Below are 25,431 nucleotides of genomic sequence, written 5' to 3'. Positions count from 1 at the left end.
TCCACTCAATACCAGCAAATTCTTGAGAATAATGTTCAAGAATCCATCACAAAGTTGAAGTTACGCCGGGGCTGGATATTTCAACAAGACAACGACCCAAAACACTGCTCAAAATCTTCTCAGGCATTCATGCAGAGGAACAAATACGGAATAAATACAGAAATAAAATGTTCTGGAATGGCCATCCCAGTCCCCAGACTTGAATATCATTGAAAATCTGTGGGATGATTTGAAGCGGGCTGTCCATGCTCGGAAACCATTGAACCTGACTGAACTAGAGATGTTTTGTAAGGAAGAATGATCCAAAATACCTTCATCTAGAATCCAGACACTTATTACAGGCTATAGGAAGCGTCTGGTAGCTGTTATTTTTTCAAAAGGGGGCTCAACTAAATATTGATGGGATTTTTCTGTTGGGGTGCCCAAATTTATGCACGTGTCTAATTTTGTTTTGATTCATATTGCACATTTACTGTTAATCCAATAAACCTCATTTCACCACTGAAATATTACTGAGTCCATCAGTTATTTGATATATCAAAATGAAGTTGCTGATACAAACACCCAATGACTTATAAATGAAAATGATGGAAATTGTCAGGGGTGCCCAAACTTTTTCATACAACTGTAATTTTTGGGACTTTTGCATTGTTTCAATGGATCAGATGTTTTTTTCTGTTTGGTCGCACCTCATTCAGTAATGTAAGGAGTATGGCAAAGAGCCAAAGGTCTTTGTTTGGATTGAGCGGCCTTAATCGATCAAACCTTGTCAAAATTTTATTAGGTGACAATTACATCTCTTCTGTATGCTGCCCCTTGTTCCTCAGTTATTACAAATAGCCTGAAGTGCTCTGTGAACGCAGTGGAGCGTAGCTCCTTTCAGGCTTGTCCAGCCTCGCTCTAGCCATGGAGCCCCTCTCATTAGGACTGATGTGTTAGACACTTTTTGACAGGCAAAGCTCTGGGTCTCATGCTTCATACAGTTTCCCTTTATGCAGACACTGTCATGCTTTATCTAAGCAACCATGAAGCGTCTTTTGTGAGAGCAGCTGAGATAATTAATTTTTGTTTACAAGATGAATTACTTTAAGTCTGAGCAAATGCCCCTGGCCCCTAACGTATCCTGGTAGAGCCTCTTCTCATTCTGCAGTTGTCCTGCCATTGCTTTTTCACTGATTTCAGTATGATATCGACACCAAAAGCCACCTTCCGTGGCGGTATGATAAGCTGCCAGGAGGCGTCTGTTTGTAACGCACCCTTTTGAGGTGTTATGAGATGCCTCCAGTCGGTCAGACGGCACCTGGCACAGCTGTATGATACGTGGACAGACAGTATCAGTTTTTAACGCAGCTGTACAGAAACTGTTGTGGCCTTTTAAAACGTTGCTGGATAGCGTCAGGTTATAATGCTGCAGGGAACATTATAGAAGGAGCCCAAGGGTACCTATGGGCGGGGTTGGTGGATGGGTCCAACAAACCCCGGACTGTTACCTGGGAGGTTGGTGTTTGCTTCCTGCCTGAATGTAAAGCCAAACCATGACATTTTTTCCTATACATATCCACCTGCTTATGTTGCCTAAACCTAGCCATCCATGCCTTTGTAGCCTAATCCAAGACCTATGAAGACCTGGCTCCCTGGAAAGCTGTCTCCTCTAGGAAGACTGAATCTTTTTAATAATACATAAACTCAGTTTCCGTTCAACAAGATAAATGAGAAAGGATCATTTATAAGATGGACTCTAAAAGGTTTTGTATGGACAAAAGCCTCCATTCTGTCTGAGAAAACATAAACAAAGACAACTGATTTCAACCTCCACAGTGTGAACAAGGCCTCATGTCCCTGTTTGTTAAATGGATGCAGTCATATGTGCTTCATGGATATACCATGTGATTTACCATTAACAAGTCCATTGTGTGGAGATCATGTGCAAGACATGAAATCTGAGAAGAATAAGGGGACTTTCTATCACAATGGGGGGACTCTTGGTTTTCTTCCTCTCTAGCAAATGTTACTTTTTGGGGTATTTCAGGGTTTTTCATAATCAGAATACTTAACTGAAATGGTAACACATTACAGGTTTCTATGTTAAGTTTTTATTGTAAGGCCTAACTCAATTTACACCCATATTATTTTGTCAGTAAACCTCCAACTAAAGTGATTTGAGTCTTTGAGGCCTGAGTCACAAGACTGATGGTGACAAATTCATGCTAGGAGAGATAAACTTGATTTTACAAGTCCTGGAACTAATATGTAACTCAAGGAAGGAACTCATGAGTTAATGTTGTTTGTCAGAGATGTTTAGTGTAACTTTAGGAAAAATGCACACACTGTTGTCCGACAAAGTCTCAACAAACAACTGACCTGAAATGAGCTGTTCTCTCCCACACTCATACATATGTTGTTTCAGTTAATAGCAGCTCTGTGAGTGTGTACTTACAGCTCTACTATGAGCTAAATGCTAAAGTCAGCATGCTAACATGCTCACAGTGGCAACGTTAATATGCGAACCATCTTATGGGGGTGTGTTGGCATGCTAACCTTTGCTAATAAACACTTAACACGAAGTATAATTGAGGCTGATAATTAGCAGTTATTTAGTCATAAATTAATTCTGGACAAATTCAAATCTGACCTCATGACAAGGTGCAAAATGAAAGTTCAGGGCATCCAAGTGCTTATACTTACCACACAGTGAAAATACATACACACACCCTGCAGTGAGGGACAGTGGGGCCCCGGCTGAAGACACTGTGGCACAGGCCCATTATCTGCAGCGCCCATGTGTCTCAACATACAGCATACAGACCCTCCCAGTCTTCATATAGCCATTTCCATTCAGACACACGTTCATAATCTTTGGTCTGAATGCATTATTTGGAGGATTTCACTTAGTGTAAAGCAAATGATAGCAAATTAGATAAGAAGTTTGATCCTTACGCTACATTAGACTTGAAAACATGCATAAAATAACAGACAATAACAATTTAGCTAAAAAACTATGTAAAGTAAAGCATCTAACACAAGCATCAGGCATGTAGGCATATGTGATTGACTTTTTAACTACTTTTTTAAGAAAAAATGGATGTGAGGAAAATTAAGTGACTAAAATACATCATGTCCATGTTGTAGTTGATTATTAAACTGCTGAGCAGTCTTATTGAAAATACCATAGTCAAACGACAAAAGACCAAAATTATATGGCTAAAATCAGACTAAGAAACGTTCACTCATATTCCCTGCAAGTTATGTCTTACAAAATGAATCAAAGCTTATTTAATGTGGCTTTTTTCACACTGTTTAACAGAAAGAGATTTCTACAGAGCGATCGAAATGAATTTCAAATTCAAAACACATGTTTGCACAAGTATTAAACCCTCTTTAATAGGGGGATTTAAAAGTCATATAATTAGTTTCATATAACAGTATAAATACACCTGTGTCTCTATAAGGTTCAACTTGAATACTTTTACAGGCACTGTTCATTTTTAAAGCTCTACTTGGCGGACTAACGACAGCAGCACATGTGGGCTCTATCAGCATTATAACACTTATCACTGAGAGCCAGAGACAGCACCAAAGACCCACCTAGTCACAGTGCATTACACTCAACTACACAACTTGCCATCCATCAACAAGTTGTGCAAGTTGTGGTCACTGTGACTTTAGTCCAAATAAATAATAAATAAGTAAAGTCAGAAAACAAATGCTCACTTTTTGTAGATTCATACTGTATCTGTATTTAATCTAATTTTTGTGCTCAGTGGTCACTGACTTGCCATCTAAACATAATATGCAACATAATGTTTAATGGTCTCAGTCAATATTAAATCTACTTTTGTCGGCTTAATAAGCAAAAGTACAACTTTAGTGGCTGATATTGTTTATAGCATGTAACCCGAATAATAATGTCTGAATCGCATCTGTGTATAATAACCTTTGCAAAAATAACATCTTCAATTGACTAAAAAGGTTGTAGTAGAGAATATTGTGAGAAGAGCCTCCAGGGTTGTAGCAGTTTTTCAGACTGCTGCACAAGTATGTCTTCATTTGGATTCCCTTTCTGTGTGACGGTATCTGTTCTTTTAGCGAGGGGACGCCAGAGGCCAAATACTAACGGTGGCAGTCTTTGTTGATTTTGGCGCCCCTCAGTGTAAATAAGGCAGAAACACTGCATGAAGAAATTATTTGTGTGTTCGCTCTGGATTTTCTCACTACCTTTATTCCTTAGAGCAGGAAAGCATAAAAAATAAAAAAAAAAAAATCATTATGTTTATGAACCGCAACTCCTAGTCATCCTGTTGGTTTTGGATCACTGAAAGGGTCATTCACTATTTTTTGCTCTAGCCTCATAGATAAACTAGATTGTGTAAAGAAAAAACAACGTGGAATTAAAAAAAAACAACAACAGACTATTAGATAACTAATTAAGCATTTAACTTTGAGTTAAATCTTTATTTTAATTGTCTGAAATGTCACTTCTGTGTGCTGAGGGGAAAAACAACACTGCTGTTTATGTTCACTGTTCCTCAACTTGAGCAACGGTTGCTATGCAGGCTGATAACACAACAAACCTGTTCAACTTGTGCCTTCAAAAAAAGCTATACATATATTGTCTGCACACCTTCACCACACCCAGTGAGGAATTAAAAAAAAAAACAACTAAAATCATTTAAATAAAACTAAAAAAACACCCTGTGATGTTATGAAAGAGTGAAAAACACCAGTACTGAAAGAACCATTACCTTTATTTAAAGTCTACAGTTTTGACATCAGAGTGAACAATGCGAGATGATTTTGTAGAAAATGAGTTGCTATCTAAAGAGTGAGCTGACAGACCAGTGGGTGGTGGTCTTCAGAAGCACGTCTGATGATCGCACTCATACCTGACCAGTTTAAATTGCAGGAGCTCATCATACCCCCCCCCAAAAACCTGACAGCAGAAATTTAAATCTAATCCAATTAGATATGCATAAAGAAACTGTTGCAAGCTTAGTTTTGCATTCACAGATACAAATTAAATAACATTACTTGACTATCCACAACTTTTACAGTATTGAGTGTCTGAAATAGTTATTCAGTTGTTAGAAAAATGCTGAAGTAACAGTTTATTTAGTGTAGAGGCGTGCAGCGGTAGAGAGGCAGTCTGCTTTTAAAAAATTAAGTGCAACCTCTTTGCACGGTCCTTGCATTCAATGAAAACTGGCATGAAACATCAGTAAACAAAGACTTGGAAAATTTGAAAACCCAAAACATTTAGGCAGATAAGAGAATGAGGCAATGAGGCTGCAGGAAAGGTGAAGTAAAAAGAGCATCAGTCATTCCTTCTATAACATCTTCTCCCCGTCTCAGCTCCTATCATCAGGAACATCCAGGAATGGATTCATCATACTATAACCTTTAACCCTTTAGGCTACTGTAATCATTAACAGCCTGGAGCACCATAATGAGAACAGAGAGGGGGAGCCAGACATTTGGTCATCTGCATCAAAGAAAGCAGCTAGTGGTCATAGTGCATCTCTGTTGGGTTTGTATAAAGCAAGGTTTTATCCCGACCCATTTTTAAGCAGGGTTGTGGGTAGAAGAGAGGTGGCATTGGCAGTATAGAGATGCACTGGCCTGTCTTGATGCTGTAGGACTGAGGGCAGTTTACATGATGACGCATGGCGCACGGCTCCTGGTGATCTTCTGCATGGGTTTGCCATCATAGGTATCCTGGACTGCATTCAAGACCTGCAGCAAGAAATCAGTGTATCATTGTTTTTATTTACAAGTGGTGAAGGTTCCAGTTGCTTTACTTTAGGAAAAGTAATAACACCACACCGTGAGAGTACTCTGTTACAAGTATAAAGTCTTGCATTGAGAACTTCCGGTTTGATGATAGAGTAGTCAGATGCCTGGAGGAACTTCCATCCATCAGAAATATATTTAACATGCTATTCAACTACTTATAGGGTTCACTCCTGATTAGACTACTTCGTAATGAATAACACAGATTTGAGTGCTTAATAGGAGCTGCAGATGTATCAGATCACAACGCAATTTATATAACACTATGCCTGGATAACCGGCCCAATAATACATTATGGAGGCCTAATATTAGTATCTTTAATGGGGAGACTGTGGTAAAGGAGATCAAACAAGAAATCAGTGACTGTATAAAGATAACAAGAATTGCCAAGTATACCCAAACATCTTATGAGACACAGTCAAAGCAATAATGAGAGGAAGATTTATCTCAACAACAGCATACTTATAGTAATAAGATGAAAAGAAAAAAATGACAACTTAGAAAAAATGCTGAGAAAATTAGACAATCAACAACTACAAGATAGGGATAAAGAATTGTTAAATGAGATAAAAGAAACTAAAAAGCAAATACAGATCACCCTGAGAGATGAATAAAAAATGTTAATTTATCAAACAAACCTTTTATGATTCTGACCCTGAAGCAAAAAAAAACCACAACAACAACAACAAAAAATAAATAAATAGCAAGACGCCTCAGGGCACAACAAACAATAAACTCAATTCACATGATCAGAGACCCATTAACTAATAAAATTACTGATGTTCCAGAGGATATTAATAAAATCTTCAATGATTAATTTGAAATGTTATATTCACAGCCAAACAATGCTGAGGAAGATAACATTAAACAATACTTTATTCTTTAGACTAATCATCTCTATGGGGAAATTACAGAATGCTAAATTAACAGCCCCCATTACAAAGCAAGAGTTGGAGAAAGCAATCAGTAAGCTGAAAACAACCAAAAATCCAGCATGTAGCAAGAATATCCAGGAAGAGAAAAGACAAAAATAAGTGACAAGATAAAAATTAGGAATACTGTGAATCACATAAAGGTACTGCAAATAATGATAATTATTATAATAATTATTATTTTCCATCTATTGATTGATTGTAAAAATCAATCAGACACAAATGCTGTCACAATTACCAAAGACCCATAGTGACACCTTCATAACATTTGTCTTGTCCAACCAACAGTCTAGAGCTTTTTAAAAATGACTTATTCTCAAATAGTTGTCAATATTTTGTGTGCAAAAATCTTGTAAAATGACTCAAGCTTTCAGATAAACATAGTGAAATAAAAGAACAATACCTCCCTCTGAAATGTAAGTGAGTAGAAATAGAAAGGTGCATGAAAAGCAAAGACTAAAGTTAAGTACAAGTACCCCAAATTTGTATAGCACGCGAGTAAATGTACTTAGTCTTAGTATATGAGGGCCTGCTGAGCCTGTATGTGTACTCACATCATCTTCATATGGAAACCCTCCTGTCTCCAGCTTGGAGAAGACCAGCTGCCCATTGATCTGAATCTCAAAGCTGCCTGAAAAAATAAGTAAATAAATAATTTAACAACAACAACAACAACAACAACAACAACAACAACAAAGATCGTTGCCTTAAATATCATAAACGATAAAGATGTGATTCACTGTGGGTCACAGTTCAATAACACTGCCTCAGCTTAACGCGTTTATCAGTAATAAATTTACCTTGTCTTCCCACGAAGCCTGACAACTCCGCATCAGGAAACTCGTCCTTAACAAGACGGACGACGTCCTGATAGCGGGGCTCGTATCCTCATTTACCGCTGCAAGAGAAAAATACGTACATTTTTAAACAGAATACAGAGATGTGCCAGCAAGCGGAGCTAGCTGTGAGCTAAGGATGCTAACAGCTAATCTGCAGTAATAGCCGTCTTTAAAGGAGGATTTACGGCACGGACCCTGACACAAACAGACGCAGGTTAGCTAAAACATTACACGCGATGGAAATGCGTATAATAAAAGTTGTAAGTACCAGTATTCGACAACAAGTTTCACCCCTTTGGTGGCAGTTTTTGTTCCTTCGGTGTCAGCCATAGTGGCAGAGTTGTGGATGTTTAGGTGCGTTCGCTTCTTTTTTAACACAGATCCGGCCGGCGGGGCGGGGTTTAAACTGGGAGAAATCCTTCAATGTCAGCTCGCCTCACTACTGGTTAATCACACCGGGACCACCGGAGCTGAAATGTTATGCTTTTTAAGTAAGTTGGTGGAAAGTAACTAATTACATTGACTGAAGAACTTTACTTAAGTTGTAAACAATGTTCGCGTACTCCTACTTACTTGAGTATTTCAGTTCCCTGTTACTTAATACATATTTACCATATTTAATTGAGAAATTTGTTTGCTACTTTTTAGTCCAGTAAAATTAGCCAATTTTTCAGATGAAGAATGGACCTAAAACACCATGTGATATGCTTATAAATATGCTTACAACACAAAACACTCGACGTTTTTGGCTTGTGATGCCTTACAAAAAAGCGTAGCCAAAATAATTGAGACCCTTTAACAAGTTTCAGATGACTATGTGAAACAATTCCCCTTTCAACCTCTCAGATGGTGCACTTTCAATGACTGTAGCCGGACTTTTTCTTCTTCTTCCTCCTCCCTGTTATCATCTCATGACCTGTCTTGTGACACTTTGTAGAGGCCATACCCTTAAATACTCTAATCTATCTTACTGTAAAGGAAATAGTTAAAACTGTCTACAGCTAAACACTAAAATACCTGCCTCAAAGGGGCTATAAGATGCATCAGTATTACAATACTACTGCCTAATATCATATATAATACATACAGTACAATAACATTATAATATATATAATACCTGATATCATTTGTTAGGTTAAATAAATGACTTGAGTACTTCTTCCACCACTGAATATAATTCAGAGTTCTCCAAAATGTGACTCTGAATGTTTTGGCAATTACTGGCAGTGTAATGCACATTTTGATGATTTGTTTATAATCAAGCATGTCACATACATTTTGAACATTGCATTGTTTTAAAGAGTAAAAAGAGTGGTCATCACAAGTAGGCCTATATTATTTTGAAAGGCAAAACCAGAAGCTTGGTCTTTTATTCTCTTAACTTTACATTAGTCAATGCAAACATTCACTGGGCTGGGTCACATACCAGTAGTCTGAGTACTTCTCCGACTTAAGTAAACTTAAGTAAAAGTATGACTACCGCACAGTAAAAATACTGCGGTACAAGTAAAACTGTAAAAAATATTTGTGGCCCTAGTTTCCTACAGAGTGAACTTTTTCTGTTCTCACCCACATACTTAACTCTCAGGGCTGAATAACCAGCCAGGAAATAACCACATTCATGTCATATGATTTCAGCGTATGATTTGAAAATTTGTGCTGCAATTTGCACACCTTAAGTTACACATCATGCATAACTGACCCTTTGTTAAAATTTAAAACTATTATCGTTTTAGTTGTGCTCACATGGTGCATATTCCTAAATAAAGCCATGTCTAATTAGATCACCACGCAAATGACACGTTTGCTTTTACTCCAGCATCAACATCAGAGTGTTAGAATGTCAGAAGTAAAAGTCCTAAATCCCAAATTTTACATATGCAAAAGTAAAACAAATATTAGTATTAATGTTCTACCAAAAGTAAAAGTACTATGTATTCATATTCATGGAAATACATTCATTGGCAAATCCCTTTAATGTTGCACCTGGTTAAGAAGGAGCTAATTCACTACACTGTGGCTATCTTAATCTAAGACATTATAATTTATTGGTTGATTTATTAGTATTTAGTATTTACTAGTAGATTTAATATTAGTTATCTAAATCTACAAAGTAACTTGAGCTGTCAAAAATATATTTGGTAAAAAGTGCAGTATTTGCCTCTATAATGTAGTTAGTCTGGTATAAAGCTCAGTGATCATTCACCACAACAGTCTGTCAGTCTGTGTTTAGTAAATGATAAATGCTGCACTCTCTCTGTGTTTCTCCTCAGAACGGACTGTCGACCTGCTGCTGAGAGGTGTGGTTCTTACTGTCCACCGCAGTCATGTCTGATTACTCATTACAGACGACCTTCAGACTCATAAATGCATAAAAACACAGACTTCTGCTGCAGTTTTGCTCCTTAAACAGGAAGCTTTGTCCACACTTAAAAAAAAAAAGAACAGGGAAACACAGACGTGACAAGTAAATAACTGACGTTTGTTTTAAAGTCTACCAGTTTTCAGATAGTACGGAATGTGAGATGGCAACCAGCAAGCTGTCATTATGTAAGTTTTACTTCTTGAAGTCTCATAGTATCTGCATTGTATCAATAAATATGTCTTTGTTTTAAATTTTAATTAGTAGATTTTTATTGGTGTTATATTTTAAATGTCTTAATATTTTATAGGCTATAAACAACTGATCTGACTTTTTTGCTACATTTTGGCGTTTTATTTCACCTCATACTCTTAGTTAGCCTATAGTTTATTGTTATTATATCATTGTCAAAGTGTGTTAGGATTTAAGATGGAATGATTAAAGGTAATATCAGAATTTACTCATAATTTACAAAACAGAATCAACTCAGTGTACTTTTAGGCAGTTTAGTGTAATTCTAGGGCCCAATGTGGTACATTTTTACTATTATTTTTATTATAAATGAATTATTTGATTAACCATGTGGTCTATTAAATGTCTAAAATTAATTAGTTTTTATCTGTCTAACAGCCTCAAAACTCAGAGAAACTAAAAATGATAAATATATTATCAAAATTTTGGTAGCTTATTTTTTTTTACATCAAAGATAAAAAATGGATTAAATCAACCATCATAAAATAGAAAGAAAACCAGCAAATTTTCAATGCTTAAACCTGTGAATATTTTGGCACTTTTGCGTAAAAATAAGAGCACTTATTAATCAATAATCAAAATCATTGCCTAATTTCTTTGTCAAAGATATTCAAATTCAATTCTAATTTATAAACTGCTATATATATATATAAAAAAGAAAACTAGTGAATATTCAGATAAAGAAGACGAAAAGCTTAAACTAGTTAATTTTTGCTTTTAAAAATGACTGACAATTACCTTTAAATTATCAGTTGTTGCTTGATTTTCTGTAAATTTATTTATGGATAAATCAATTAACTATTTCATCGAAACACATTTTGGTTGTGTTTGCTCAAATGATAATCTTTTAATTCATTTGAACAATATTTTAGTTAATATAGCTGTACTATTAACCCTTTCTTTGTATTTCTTTGTCAGGGGACAGCTGGTGTACCTCACAGTTGAGGATAATCCTTCTCGGTGGCAGAAACTCTGGAAAGAGCTCTTTGGGGAACTTGATTTTGGGCAGAGAGGAGTTTGTCACCAAAGAGAGGACCTCGTGCTGCCGGAGGCTGGGTGTGGTGGCGGGACGGTGGCTCACCGTGGTGGACACTCCTGGCTGGTGGTGCGACTTCAGCGCTCAGGACACATCTGAGCTGGTGAAGAGGGAGATTGTCAGCAGCGTCTCGCTGTGCTCACCAGGCCCTCATGTGTTTCTCATAACAATCAAGGCGAGCTCAGGCCTCTCAGAGAAGCGTCGGCGGGCGGTGGAGGAGCACGTGGCCCTGCTGGGTGAGAGGGTGTGGTGTCACTGCATGGTTGTCTTCATCTCTGCAGACAGATCTGAACACACAGATGCTGAGCAGCTCGTAAAGATGGGGGGAGAGGCCCTCCGCTGGCTCAGTGAGAAGTGCAGTCATAGGTGTCACAGTGTTATCTTGAGGGATGATAGCGAAGTCACCGAGCTGCTGGAGAACATACAGGAACTTGTCACAGGAAATGGAAACAGAGCGTTTGAAATGCAGGACCACCTTTTACAGGTGACTGCAGAGAAGAGGAGAGTGGAGGAGAGAGCTCAGCAGAGGTTTGTGAGAATGAAGAAACACAGATCTCTCATGAGAGGTGAGCTCATCATCGTCTCTGAAATGTTTCGCTTCTGTTTGGCTGTTCAAGAAAAATCTCTGTAAACTCAACTTCACAGAAACAAACACAAAGCAAAGTATTATACTCTCTTTAGACCGTCTGTCAGCCCTAATTTGTACAACTATATTTATTTATTCCAAAGATTAATTTAGCTACTGCAAAAAAATGATTGTCATTATTAATAATTGATTATGATATTATATTATTCCTAGACTCTTTCATATACAACCAGTAAGTGATTTGCAGACTGATTCTTCTTCACAGCCTCATGCCCTCTGAAAGCATACGTCTTCAACAAAACCGAATTATTTAAGCAGGTTTAGCCTGGTTTTAAAGAAATAGACATTTTGGGAAATACTGTGACCGGTCAAGAAATAGCCCTACACATAAATGCCTGTCAAACCATAAACTGATGTATTTTACGCTTTTGTTTTTGTACAGATTACATGAACACGATTTAACATGTTAATTGGTGAGTTTTGGAGGTGCTTTGGACATAACCAGGCTAACTGTTTCTTCCTGTTCCCAGTCTTTATGCTAAGCTAACAGGCTGTTGGCACCAGCTTCACATTAAAAAGACAAATCAGAGTGGCAATAATCTTCTCATTTGACTCTAGACAAGAACATGAATGTTTTTTCCCCCCAAAATGTCAAACCATTCCAGCAACCCGCTGTATCTTTACCTGCAAACCATCAAATGAATGCTACCTGAAGAATGTATTGAATAGAAGTCTGAAAGATAACACACTTAAGTTATTTCCACTTTGATTTTTTCAGAGAGGTTGCGACCTATTACTGATATCCGGATCGTGCTGCTGGGAGCAAAGGGTTCTGGGAAAACATCCACTATGAACACAATTCTGAGCAGAGAGAGCAGCCAGCCAGCGAGGAGGACAGCCCGGTGTCAGGTTGGAGAAGGAGTTGTGTTTGGGCGTCAGGTGACGGTGGTGGACACACCGGGCTGGTGGATGAACTACTTCTGTGATGAGAGTCCCGTGTTTGACCGGAGGGAGCTGGTGCTCAGTGTGTCTCTCTGCCCTCCGGGGCCTCACGTCTTTCTACTAGTGATCCGTGTGGACAGAGCCTTCAGTGAAACCTACAGGAGGGCGGCACAGGAGCACCTCGAGCTGATCAATGAGCACATCTGGAGCCGTGTCATTGTGCTGTTCAGTTTCGGGGACTGGCTGGCAGGCACAACCACTGAGCAGTGCATCGAGAGCGAGGGAGAGCCTCTGCGGGGCCTCGTTGAGAGATGCAACAACAGATATCATGTCCTGAACAATAAAACTAAAGGGGATGGGTTTCAAGTCAGAGAGCTGATTGGGAAGATTGAGGAAATGTTGTCCGGCTGTAACAGCGTCCTGCATTATGAAAGAAAGAGGGAGGTGGTGGAGCAGCTGCAGGGGAAGATGAGGAGAGAGGTGGAGAGAGCCAAGGAGAGACTGATGAGGAAGGAGAAACAAAGGCAGATGGCGAGGTCTCAGCTGGGTGAGTTAGATACATTGAAAAGTGATAAACAATGTCGGCATGATCTTGTTTTGCTGATTTAATAAACTATATTTAATTAAGCTGTGGAGATGTTTGGAGTTTTTGAACTTAATTTAAGCAGAAGGAGTTTGATTTGTAAAACTTCTTTCCCACAGAGAAGCTCGGCCCTCTTCCAGAGCTGAGAATGGTGCTCGTTGGTGGCAGGAAAACAGGCAAGAGCTCATGTGGAGACACCATCCTGAGCAGAGAGTGCTTCCACACAGACACCACTTCCTGCTCCGAAAATCGAACCAAAATCTGTGGCAAGACGGTGGCAGTGCTGGACACGCCGGGCAGCTTCTCTGTGACCTCTGACCTCCTCTCACCATTCTGTGTCATCCTCCTGGTTGTCAACGTGAGCTCCTCATTCACAGATACCCACATGGAGGCCATGGAAAAACAGCTGGAGGCAGCAGGAGGCCAGATGTGGAGCAGAGCTGTGGTTCTCTTCAGCTGTGGTGACTGGCTGGGTGACACGAGCATCGAGCGGCGCATCGAGAGTGAAGGAGAGCCACTGCAGAGGCTCGTCGAGCAGTGTGGGAACAGATATCATGTGCTGGATAATAAACAGCGGGGAGACGGAGCTCAGGTGATAGAGCTGATTGAACTGATAGATGAGATGCTGGTTGAAGAGAGGCTGGCTGCTCTGCACAGAGGTGACCACATGTGGAGAAGCGTTTCATCAGGAGACGCAGGGACGCTGTGTGAAACAGATTCAAAGATGCTCACGAGCTGCAGACATCAGCTGTCCGATGACTGTAAGTAAACATGATGCACTTATGGTTTTTCTCCAACATGATTTTCACCTCAGGTTCAGATACTTAATGATGTGGTTCTTTAAGAGAACTGGAGGAATATTGAGCTACAACAATGACAGTAAGTTTTGGCATCAAAATAAAAATTTGGCAATGAAAAAGGAAACATTAGCACTAACTAAAATCCACTGAAAAATAAAATACAGCCATAGAATTATTTTACTTAATTTAGATATTCTTTGTTTGCATTCCAATGTATTTTTCAATGCTGATCTTCTGATTTTTTCTTCATGTAACTCTCAAAGGACTGTGGGTCAGGAGGAGCCATTATTTCCCTAGTATGGGGTTTATTTGTAAATCAAATTTCCTTGTTCCCTCAAACTCCTCCCCTCCATGCCAAAACAATGACAGAAAGTTGAAACTGAAAAAAAGTGAAAAAAGTGTCACTGTATATAAAAAAAGACACTAAAACATGACTGGGATGAAAAAAACATCTGATGATTGCCTTTGAAAAACACTTCACAATAAATTAAAATAAAATAAAATAAAACAATACATTTCCAATTGAACTTTTCTCAATGTTTCCTTTTTCAGTGCCAAATTTTATATTCAATTACAAAAATTTACTGTATTTTAGCTTCATAGAGATAGGGACCCCTCAAATGTGGTCAAAATGGTCATGAGACAATAAACAGGACAGAAATATAGGACAAAAAATATAAATGATACAGCTGGACTCAAACACAAACAAATGCACACAAAGCAAACAGGTAGGATGAAGGGAAATTTACCTGAGGCAAATGTCAGGAATAGGCTCACAGGAAAGCAGAACAGTTACGTAAATCTAAAGGGGAGCACAGCAGGCGAGCAGGTCAGGAACAGGTGACACAAAAACAGGAACTGGAACAGAATCAGGTTCATGTGGCTGAAACTTAAAGACAAAAGAAACACTGAAAAACTGACAAAGACCGAGTAGAAATGGACTGCAGGGCTGAGAAGGAAAAGCAGAAGCAGGTGAGCAGATGATGACTGCGGCTGCGTCCTAACTTCCATACTATGGAACATACTATGCTATTTAGCATGCTAAAACAGTATGTGAAATTTTGGAGTATGTTTGAAACAATAGTACGTGAACTGTGTACTATTTCTAGTAAAATATTACTGTGTGCAAACAGTGAACACTACGCAGACATAAATGTCCACCAATGCAGTGTGTCTCATGCCAATGTTCATGACAGAAAGCAATTAACTTTGCAAGGTGTAATATATTTTTTCATAAAATAATAATAATAATAATAATAAAAATAAAAATAAAAATAAAAATAAAAATAATAATGAAATAACCAATAATAAAAATAAATAAATTTTTTTTAAAAAAATCTAAATTTCACAGTAGCCTTGATGTTGGTATGGGTTACCATGGTCACACACCTTCATAGGTAACTACAGCTCAGTGCATCTGAAAAGAGACATACAACTGTTTATGTACAAAAAGCATGTTAAACAGTAGCACTACTGAATGTGTAGAGCATAGTATATAAGATTAGACCTACATGGGACAGATGATGGGGTATGAGGACACCTAGTGGACGAAAGGAGGACGGCAACACAGGGGGCTGAATGGAGGGACAGAGACAGAACAGGAAGAGTCAGACTTTGTGATAGGTTTTTGCTTTTAATAACTCGGTAATCTTACTTCTTCACGTCTTTTAAGATTATTTGAGCTATCACTTATTATTTTTATGTTAACTTGCAACAGACAACATGCTTTCATCTTGCATCTGCTTTCATAATTTTACACATTTGCAGTTAAAACAAAAGGACATTTTTTGAAGATCTTTCCTACTATGGCTTAAAACTTTCAGATACAAAAGTTAAACTTGTTTTGCTGACATTAAGAAACAATGTTTTAAATGTGCCACATGGTAAATATTATATTTAATATTCAATATTAAAATAAGTTATTGAAAATGGATGCAATCACACAGAACAATTAAAGATGAGGGATATGCACAACACAAAACACATTTATGCAATATTATCAGGTGCTAATGAAAAAATACAACAGTGCCCTAAACACAGAGAAAACAATACAGACAGTAAATCTAAAAAAAAAAAGAAGTCATAAAAGGAGTAACGCTGGGAGGGATCAAATCAAAAACTGGTTTATGGTGTAAACAGTGAGGCAGCAGCGTCTGTGACAGAGAGCTAAACAGATTTATATCTTAGATGTTTGGTATTTTCATGGCTCGCGTGAAATCACAGCACCATATTATTTCCTTTACAGTGACTGAGTCAGCTGATCCCACCACTCAGACATCAGTGAACTGCTCAGGACGCTCAGATAACGGTGGACAGGTAGTGGCACTACCAGCACAAAGAACAAGAGGACAGAGTGGACTCAACATCCTGAACAGAGACAGCTTCATGTCCTCTTCGCTCTCTGGTAAAAAAGCACTGAGGTGGACTATAAATCTGCCCATCTGGTTCCCCACTGATGATCCTCACCGGAGACTGAACGGTGACAGCTGTCTGTTCTCATCCAGACGTCCCATAATGCTTATGGTTTCACCTCAAACACAACACAGGATGCTTGCCGCAGAAAATGGCATCAGTGTGAATTCCCTCTGTCACCCCGCACTGAGAGATCGGACCCTCAGGAGGCTCTCTGAGTCTGGAGGTCTGCAGGCGCTGATCGAGCGCTGGGACGACAGCAGCCTGGAGGAGCTGGAGGCCTTCATTGACTCGTACTTTGAGATGGTTTGGACGCAAACCATGGGGTCATTTCAAGAACCTGACTGCTCCGCCGTGGAACAGGATGCTGTTGTCGAGGAGGGGGACGGACAGGAGGAAGTGCTCAGATCCATCGACAGGAAGCTTTCAAAGCTGGAGCTCCTTGAGGACATCAGGGGGGATCTGGCCGAGCTGAGAGCGAGTCTGGAGAACAGCTGGAAGGTCATACAGGAACTCAGAGAAGAAAGTAAACAGGATGATAATAACACATGTTGATACAGACATACGGTACATTGTTTTCTCTATCAAAATGAATGCATGTGTGTTTTCAAGACCAAGAATTAAAAAATAAATAGTCCAAACATTGCTATCTCTGACTGGAGGAGCCACAGTTTGGTTTTTTGTTTGGTTTGTTATAATTCTCCACACGGGGGAGCTGTTGTATAAGAATGGGTTATTATGTGACTGCTGAGGCTCTCACCTCTGCAGTGGTGGAAGAAGTACTCAGATCTGTTACTTTAGTAAAAACAGCCAAACTAAAGTGTAGAAATACTGTTTCAAGTAAAAGTCCAAAAATTATGGCATCAGATTATACCTGAAAAACCAAAAGGTAAAATACTCTTATGCAAAATAGCCCATTTCAGAATAATGCACATTACTGGATGATAATTATTGGTTCACTAATGCCTATATTATATGAATGTGGCAGCTGGTAAAGGTGGAGCTAATTTGTATTGCTCCATATTCAGCTGGGTCACTTGTGAATTTTTTCCTCGGGGAATCAATAAAGTCTTATCTGAACCTTTCGCAATATTTAATCACTTTATCTTTTAATTACATTTTGATTTATTAATCTGAATCTGCAAAGTTATTAAAAAAATGTAGTGGAGTTAAACTATAAACAACTGCACTTAAGAGCAATACTTAAGTAAATGTCCACTACTGCAAACCTGATTTTTCCACTGAAATCTTGAAATCGGTTAAAAGAAACAGGTTTTATAGTTAGTCACCTCATGGCACCTTGGCAAGATGGAAACTGACTTTGCAATAAAAGTAACACATTATCTACAATATCCATAATATTCTCTTCTATTATATTACTATATATTATATATTTATACTGTATACACTACAGTATGTGCCCCAAAGTTTGTGGATACCTGAACATTACACTCCTGAGGTACTTATATTTCACTTGAGTACAGTATATGTGATTGTTATACATGACATGCCAAAGCTGCGGGCATCAAACTACTGCTGTAACAGCCTCCACTCTTCTGATTTCAGGCATTTCACAAAAATTTGGTACCTGCAGTTGCAGCTACAAGACCATTAGTGTGACAAATCACAAATTTTCTTTAAAATCTGCACAGCATATGAGACCCTAAACCCTTCACTTCCTCTTTAGGCTCAGACTTGTCATGGGTGGATTATGAGACAACAGACCCCCGGGCACAGACATACAAAAGGACCCACCACCTCTCCCACACAGGAGCAAGGCAAGTACACTTTGTGCTGGTTTTGCCTCTTTTTGATAATGTGTCTGTTGTAGTTTTGTGTCTCTGTGGTCATTTCGTGTCTGTTTGAGGTAATTTTGTGTCCTTTTTTTTAAAAAAAAAAAAAAAAAAATAGTTTTGTGTTTCTTTGAGGTAATTTTGTGTCTCTGTGGTAATTCTGTCTCTTTGAGGTAATGTGTCCTTGGTAGTTTTGTGTCTCTTTTAAGTAGTTTTGTGTCCTTTTTGTTATTTTTTGTTTGTCCTTTTTGATAGTTAATGAATCTTTGAGGTAATTTTGTGTCTTTTTTCAGGTCATTTTTGTCTTTTTTGATAATTTAGTGTATCTTTGTGGTAGTTTTGTATCTCTTTGAGGGAATTTTGTTTCCTTTTTTTTTTTAAGATAATTTGTACTTTTTTTGGTAGATTTGTGTTTCTTTGAGGTAATTTTATGTCTTTTTGGTATTTTATGTTTTTGTGTATTTTTGTGGTAATTTGTGTCTCTATAATATAATTTTGTAAAATTTTTGTTCATTTTGTGTCCCTTTGTGATTGTTTTGCATCTTTTAAATTATTTTGTGTCTCTTTGCAGTTCATTTGCATCTCTTTGTGGTAATTTTGAGTCTCTTCCTGGTTGGTACATGTTAATTTGAGTGTTATTTTGCAGGCAAAGGTCAGAGGGGCCCCATGACACTTTGGACTGTTGGGCCTGTCTCTGGGAAGCCTTTTTAGTAACCCATCCCATCCAAAAAACACTGAGAGGAAACCAAGGAAAAAACTATAATAAAGAGTATTACAATGCCAAAATGAAGCAGATCAATAACAATAAATGTGTGGGAAGAACATTGCCATTGGAGAATATTGAGGAATTTCCAGGTGCTGCCAAAACAGGTAGGACCTGAGACACATAACATCCTCTCTACCAAGAAGACCTGGAAAGAGTGTACACTAGGCAAGGTTTTGGCAACACAGAGTAGGAGGAAATAACTGAGGATGAAGAACTTAAAAAAGCAGAGACAGAGGTTATTAATATGGTAGTCATGATTATCACAAGGCAGGGTCATGTGTGACCCTATGCTGGAAGCACGCTAGGTGTGTCCAAATACTAGTGAAACACTCCAGAGAAAGACAGATAACCCACATGAAATTTTTAAGATTCAATTGACAATGGAAGGATGGGATATAGCTGTAAATCATTCATCTTTCCTATCAAATGATTCCCTGTAGGTTCCTGCTCAAACATGTAAACCTTGAAAAGTTGAAATTTACCTTGCCAATCTGTGCAGAAGAGTCCACATTTGTGTTTCTCCTTGTTTACAGCCAAACAGTGGTTAAAAGCAAGAAGTCCGTCCAGCTCACCATTTTCTTTGATGAGAAAACAGAGAATCTGTTGCTGCTTCCATTCAAAGGTTTTTTCTCCAAATATATATCAAGAGCTTTCTATGTGAGTCACACAGACTGTTACTACTGCAGAGGCTAATAAGGCTCTGGCAGAGTAAACTCTGTGAATGTCCTCTGCTGTCAACACTAAATAAAAACGTATGGTCACACCAGGAGGCAGGTGGCCATTTCATGATGGAGCTGAAGTTATTTGATCTGGCTTCCCGATTCAGATGTGAGAACAGTGAAATATCTGAAATCTGAAAGCATAAAATTTTCAGTCGTATGTGATGTGTTCATTCCTCCCAAACAATATCATTGTTCCCCTTTCATTAAAGCTGCATTAGGGAACTTTGCACATCAGTGGCTCCACACGGCAGCAGAAGAAAACCGCTTGAAACATAGGAGTTTGCCCATGTTTGCAGAAGAAAAGAAAAACATGATGCAAAGTTAGGATTGGTAAAAACAAAAAACACTCCACAATAATACATAGAATGTCAAAATTGAACTTTCTAAGTGTGAGTAATAACACATTAGTTAATAAATTAGAATACAAGATAAGATAATATCTTGACTTTTAAAGTAACAGTACAAAGGCTGCTGTTTACTACATAGTGCACTATATTCACTGTCTGCCATTGTATTTGAGTGTCCAAATTCTGATTGTGTGCTTTTATTGACGACACAGTCAGCTCGGGCAGTATCTATTTTTTCATATCTTCATAGTTTCCTTAATTTCACCAACTCTAGTTTGGGTTGAAATAAACCCCTCATTCACAGAGTTAGATGTGAAAATATGCTGTTTTCCCAGCTGTCCCGCTCTCCTGTTGCTAGCCTGCTGTTTACAATCCTGTAACATTATCTTCACCACTAGCTGTCACCATATTTGTCAGCTCAGCTGCCTGTTACACCAGCAGAGACTGACCTCTTGTGGTGCGTGATGTGCACTTCATACAATATATCCACAGCATTTCTGTATGAGTTCAAGCGAAAGAGGAGCATCTGTATTTTTGACAAAATTGAAAATCAACTAACAAAAAACAACATTAGTCATGTCTGTGGTGCACAAAGTTAGTCGTTTTTTAGTGACGTTACTGCCTTTCTGGACGTGTTTGTGGCACTTAAAACCAGATGTTTCCCAGCGACATCTTCAATCTCTTACTGACCATTTTCAAAAGGTTTTGTACCCTAAACATAACCAGTGACCCCTTGTGTGACTCAACTCGTGGCAAATGACAATCTTCATCATTTCTTAATCATAACCAAGTAGTTTTGTTGCCTAAACATAACTCACTGGGTGCCAGCCCTATTATATAATGGAAAGTGGATTGTGCCAGCTTTTCTGGCCATTTTGAGTCATCTTTAAGACCCACAGAATATTGTACAGTATTGTACAAAGACTCTGAAAACACAGAATAGCTCAAATGAAAGAAGAAACTCTCTTTTTTGTCATGGAAAAAAACGTTTGTTTGCACCTTGTTCCATTCTTGATTTATCTGAAGTTGGATAGAGGCTAGTTATCAAAAAGACCACTTTTTTTCTAGAAAGCTGAGAAAAATGCATTTTTGTGAAAGGGAGTCTGTCAAGCAAAACAATGATTTGAATGTTAGAATTTGCCTTCAATGACATAAAAGACACCTGAAAATTGTATTACAAATGTATGTAACTGTGTAAATATGCAAAGTACAGCACAATGCAACAAATCATGGCCCCAGTTCAGAGAGAGAAAACCCACAAAACAGAACCGGAGTCCTATTCCACTATTCCTAGCTGCAGTATTCGGGCGACCGGGCCTGCTTTGAACGCTCTAATTTTTCAAAGCAAATGCTTCGGACCCCGCGGGACACTCAGTCAAGAGCATGGGGGGAGGGGAGCCCAGATCCATGAGAGTTTCTTCCAGCGTCCGCTGGCGAAACTGGCCGCTTGACCCTCTCCGTTTTTTGGGGGGCATTTTATGCCGATACTGTGTTGATGTAGCTTCATTGCTGTAATTTCGAATCACCTCTGTACAGATCACTCTGCTCTCTGATCTTGGCTACTCCAATTCATGTTTTGATCTACCGTCTTTTTTCACTACAACTACGAATTCCAGCAGCCCCAAAATTACACACAGGGTGTGAGAGTGCCCCCTTGTGCCAGCCGCCGAAAACACACTTTGACGTATATATACGTCAATGGCACTCAATGAGTTAATAGCTCCTTATTGCAACCCCTTCTGCATCATGATACAATGCAAAAGGCTGCCCTTAACATCACTTTAGTCACACCTGAGGCTTCTGCCCCAGTGGCAAAATACGATGAGTAAGGATGAGATCATGTTGCACGAAATCCTGAATGTCAACCTCAGAAGCCAGAGGAACCAGAAGAAAAGTCAAGGAATCACCAAACTAGGATTCTTCATCTGTGGACCATGAATGTCAAAATGTCACATTAATCTGTTAATACATCATCATTTGAACTTAAAGAACAATAATTTTGTCTTGCCATGAGAATTTGTATTTGTGCCAGGTAAATATACGTTACCAAAGACGGACACTTTTTGAGGTATAATTTACTTTGGACTGGATATTCTCTCTCATTATCTGACTGATTAGAACAGAAGTATTTTAAGAAAAAAACCTTGTAGTTCAGCTTTAAATGCACTTCACCTCTTGCTTTACAAGCGAAGTTTCCTTTTCTTGCCTCTTATCATCCACACTGTTGTTGACAAATAACTCTTTAGCCCTTAAGCTCCCAAAATGTTGTGATAACTGCAATAAAAGACAGGAGAAGTCTCAGCTGTGGGGATACAGGAAAGGGACTGAGACATTTTGGAGGATGGACTAACTGGAGGCATAATAGCAGAGTGAGTTGTAGGCAATCATAGTCTATTTATCTTTGTCAGTCTTCATCTTGGTGCTTTCTCTCTTTGCATTATACCTCTTTGTGTATCATTACTCCTTCGATCCCCTCTCCCTGCTGTCTTATCATCTATCTTCCTCCGTTGTCAACATGTCATTCCTCCACTCTATTCTCCTGCTGCTCATTTTCTCCCATCCCATTTTCTCTTTTCTGTCTCCCCACATGTCTTTCTGTCTGCCATCCCATTCCCTCTGCAGTTCTTCATCCCGCGGTCTCCCCTCCTTCTCTCAAATCAAGTCGTGAGTACTCACCCCCCCTCTTATTAAGGGAGTTGTGCAGCCAGGGAGGAAGCGCAGGAGAAATGGATCTCCTCTCTCTCTCTCCGTCATGGAGGCTGTTCGGAAGACAATTCTGAGCCCACATCCATCTCCATTAGTGGGACAGAGCAGTGACCGGCACGACCCCCCCACCCGCCGCCCTGTATCACGTTTCACTGCCTGCTATTTTTCCAGGTGGAAAAAGAAAACCAGGCAGGGAGATGGGCAGAGGCTGGGAACATGTATGGAGACGGGATGATTTAGACCTGATGTAAAGAATTCATCCATCGTCCACTTCCCTTCATGCTCTGATACGATGACGTCCCCCGGGGGGTGATGTCTGGGACATGGTACAGTGTCGACCAGTGCACCTCAGCGGGAGGACTGAACTTTTCTACGTTTTCCAGCTCATAAAGAAAGTCTGCATCATGACCTCACAGAGATACTGACTTAACACAAACTTCAGGACTAAAACACAGAGTACAGTACCCAGTGATTACAGTTGTGTGATTCAAGGTTTTGGGAAGTTTAGTCCCAATCACTGAGGCTGCAATTTAATTTAGGTCAAAGCTGTGATAAACAGCAGAAAGAAGCTTTGGTGATGCCACAGGGAGTCTGGGCATGGAGGGTTTTCAAGGGATTATTCTTCCTAAGCGTAAAATGTTTTTCCTCTTTAGGCTCTGAGTGTCAATTTCACATTTATACCAACAACATTTTTTAAGTGTTTTGGAAAAGTGTCCAAATCAAGCTCAAGTTTTGAGCAATTCATAACAAATCCTAGTCAACTCTCACAGGTTCTTTTTAAAAAAAAATTAGAATTATTTTTTGAGAGAGGTGTTCCAAGGTCTTCTGGGTCGAGTCTTGGCCCACTCAAGTCCTTAAGGGGAAGTCCAAAACTCTGCTTAAGTAATTTACAAGTCGTCTGCAAGTCTTTTCGGTCTCAGAATGAAACTGAAACTCCTAAAACCTTTTCAATTTAAAAGCGCTGGTAAACGTGTTCCTTTGCACAGTTGAGATTAAGTGCTTTCAAAATGTTAGTCTGTAAGGGTTCAGGATCAAGTATAAACTTGAAACTTGAATGTTCTTGTCTTCAAATATGATAAGTATGCTTCAAACTGTTTCTCAGATCATCCACCTCACCTCTTCGACATCAGAATCAAGGGTCTGTATCTGACAGTTATTTTTACGTTCTGAAATCAGCAATTACGCTCACTTGACACAGAACAAATAGGCAGGGCTTAAACTTCTCTGTCAAGCTCTCTTTTCTTCTCTCTCTTTAAAAAAAATCACAAAACGATCTCATTCTTTAATGAATACAAACACAGCACAACATCATACATGCCTTAAAGGTTTTAAGGCATGATTTAGGGACATTGTTGGCAGAAATGGTATATACATATGTACATATATTCATAACTATGTTTTCATTAATTCAATTCAATTCAAAAAACTTTATTTGTCCCCAGGGGGCAATTCAAGGCACACAGAGCAGCATGACAAGCAATAAGGTCAAGATGAAAGTAAGAAGGAGAGAAAAAATAGAAATCAAAATAAAGATAATTTAAATATTTGTGTATATACAGTATATAGGTGAATAAAGTATAATAATAATATAATAATAGTAATAAGGTGCATGTAAAGGAGGTAATTGTGCTTAAAAACAATTTCACAGCTTGAAAGTCCGTGTGGCGTGTGTGTGTGCATGTGATGTGTATGTTTGTCTGTGCGTGTGTGTGTATTGTAAGATGTGTGTGTGTGTATGTTTGTATGTTTGTGTGTATGTTGTGTGTATGTATGTTGTGTGGCGTGTGTGACTGTTATAGACAAAAATACAATAAGAATAAAATATGTCTGTATGTACAATTTTACAGTAATAAAGGAACATAGAGTTCACAGGTAAGGTGCGACTGAGAGGAGGTTAGTTTATAATCACCCCAAAAAAATTGTTAAGAATTGTTTTGTGTTAACTATTTTTCAATGAGCCATTTATATCTACATATGGAGTGGGTCAACTTCCATTGAGTCCACCATGTTGTTCTACAGCAGCCTAGAATACACAAAGAAATAGATAGTTTAAAGCACACTGAAACCTTTACAACAGTCAAATCTAAGTCCTCATATAAGTTTGAGTCAAATGGAAATCTAAAGCCCACACATCTGCTCTTAAATCCCTCTAGAAACAACTGTATATGTAAATAATGTTCTTTTTTATTCTGCTAATCTAACTCAGCCAAAAGAGACCTGAGACCTCAAAGTTTTTTCTTTACAGTTTTTACGGACAGATGAGAGAGCCTCTGGAGCTGGAGGACGGACCTACACTATGAAAGACTTCTGAGCTACCGTGCAATGGAAAATACATGACCAGAAAGATGGATGTAAATCAAGTCTCTATGAATCAACCTCACAGCAGCCAAGTCCACGTCAAGTCGTTGTTTTATTGACCTAAGTCTCAAGTCTTTAGCTCTGGTTCCAGAATATTATCAATGAAGGAAACATACGGCATTAATATGGGAGCCTCTGGCCTCGTTGAGACCTCATTACAACATCACACTCAACCTGTGGGAACAATTTCACTGAACGGTTTAGAAA

General features: G+C 38.7%; 2 protein-coding genes and 1 long non-coding RNA gene across 3 annotated transcripts in view; 1 reads left to right on the top strand and 2 right to left on the bottom strand.

Moving 5' to 3' along the window:
- Nucleotides 1-4,727: 4,727 nt before the first annotated feature.
- Nucleotides 4,728-7,987, bottom strand: LOC121956955 (migration and invasion enhancer 1-like). The gene is made up of 4 exons (XM_042505408.2): nt 7,828-7,987; nt 7,521-7,618; nt 7,275-7,351; nt 4,728-5,730 (listed from the first exon to the last, which is right to left on the bottom strand). Exons 1-4 carry the CDS (start codon nt 7,887-7,889, stop codon nt 5,647-5,649), a joined length of 321 nt encoding a protein of 106 aa, XP_042361342.1. The 5' UTR covers nt 7,890-7,987; the 3' UTR covers nt 4,728-5,646.
- Nucleotides 7,988-9,744: 1,757 nt separating this feature from the next.
- On the top strand, nt 9,745-17,615 carry LOC121956046 (uncharacterized). Its single transcript, XM_042504128.2, has 5 exons — nt 9,745-10,109; nt 11,092-11,775; nt 12,574-13,284; nt 13,440-14,081; nt 16,366-17,615. The coding sequence occupies exons 1-5, from the start codon at nt 10,085-10,087 to the stop codon at nt 17,085-17,087; spliced, it is 2,784 nt and encodes a 927-aa protein (XP_042360062.2). The 5' UTR covers nt 9,745-10,084; the 3' UTR covers nt 17,088-17,615.
- Nucleotides 16,872-25,431, bottom strand: part of LOC148186435 (uncharacterized) — a 148,157-nt gene continuing 139,597 nt past the window's right edge. Inside the window, exon 3 of the long non-coding RNA XR_015779687.1 lies at nt 16,872-17,026. This is a non-coding gene — a long non-coding RNA (uncharacterized LOC148186435). The remainder of the gene's footprint in view (nt 17,027-25,431) is intronic.

The sequence above is a fragment of the Plectropomus leopardus genome, chromosome 18 (genome assembly GCF_026936395.1).
Source record: "Plectropomus leopardus strain MGB_pleo_1.0 chromosome 18, ASM2693639v1, whole genome shotgun sequence".
In the NCBI taxonomy this organism is placed as follows: Eukaryota; Metazoa; Chordata; class Actinopteri; order Perciformes; family Serranidae; genus Plectropomus; species Plectropomus leopardus.
Note: the sequence above shows the minus strand (reverse complement) of the source record. Positions and strands in the feature narration are given on the sequence as shown.

Coding starts and splice junctions, on each gene's coding strand:
- LOC121956046 (XM_042504128.2), top strand. CDS start 10,085: ATGGCAACCAGCAAGCTGTCATTAT. Junction 13,285..13,439: donor GATGGCGAGGTCTCAGCTGG/GTGAGTTAGATA, acceptor TCTTTCCCACAG/AGAAGCTCGGCCCTCTTCCA. Junction 14,082..16,365: donor ACATCAGCTGTCCGATGACT/GTAAGTAAACAT, acceptor TTTCCTTTACAG/TGACTGAGTCAGCTGATCCC.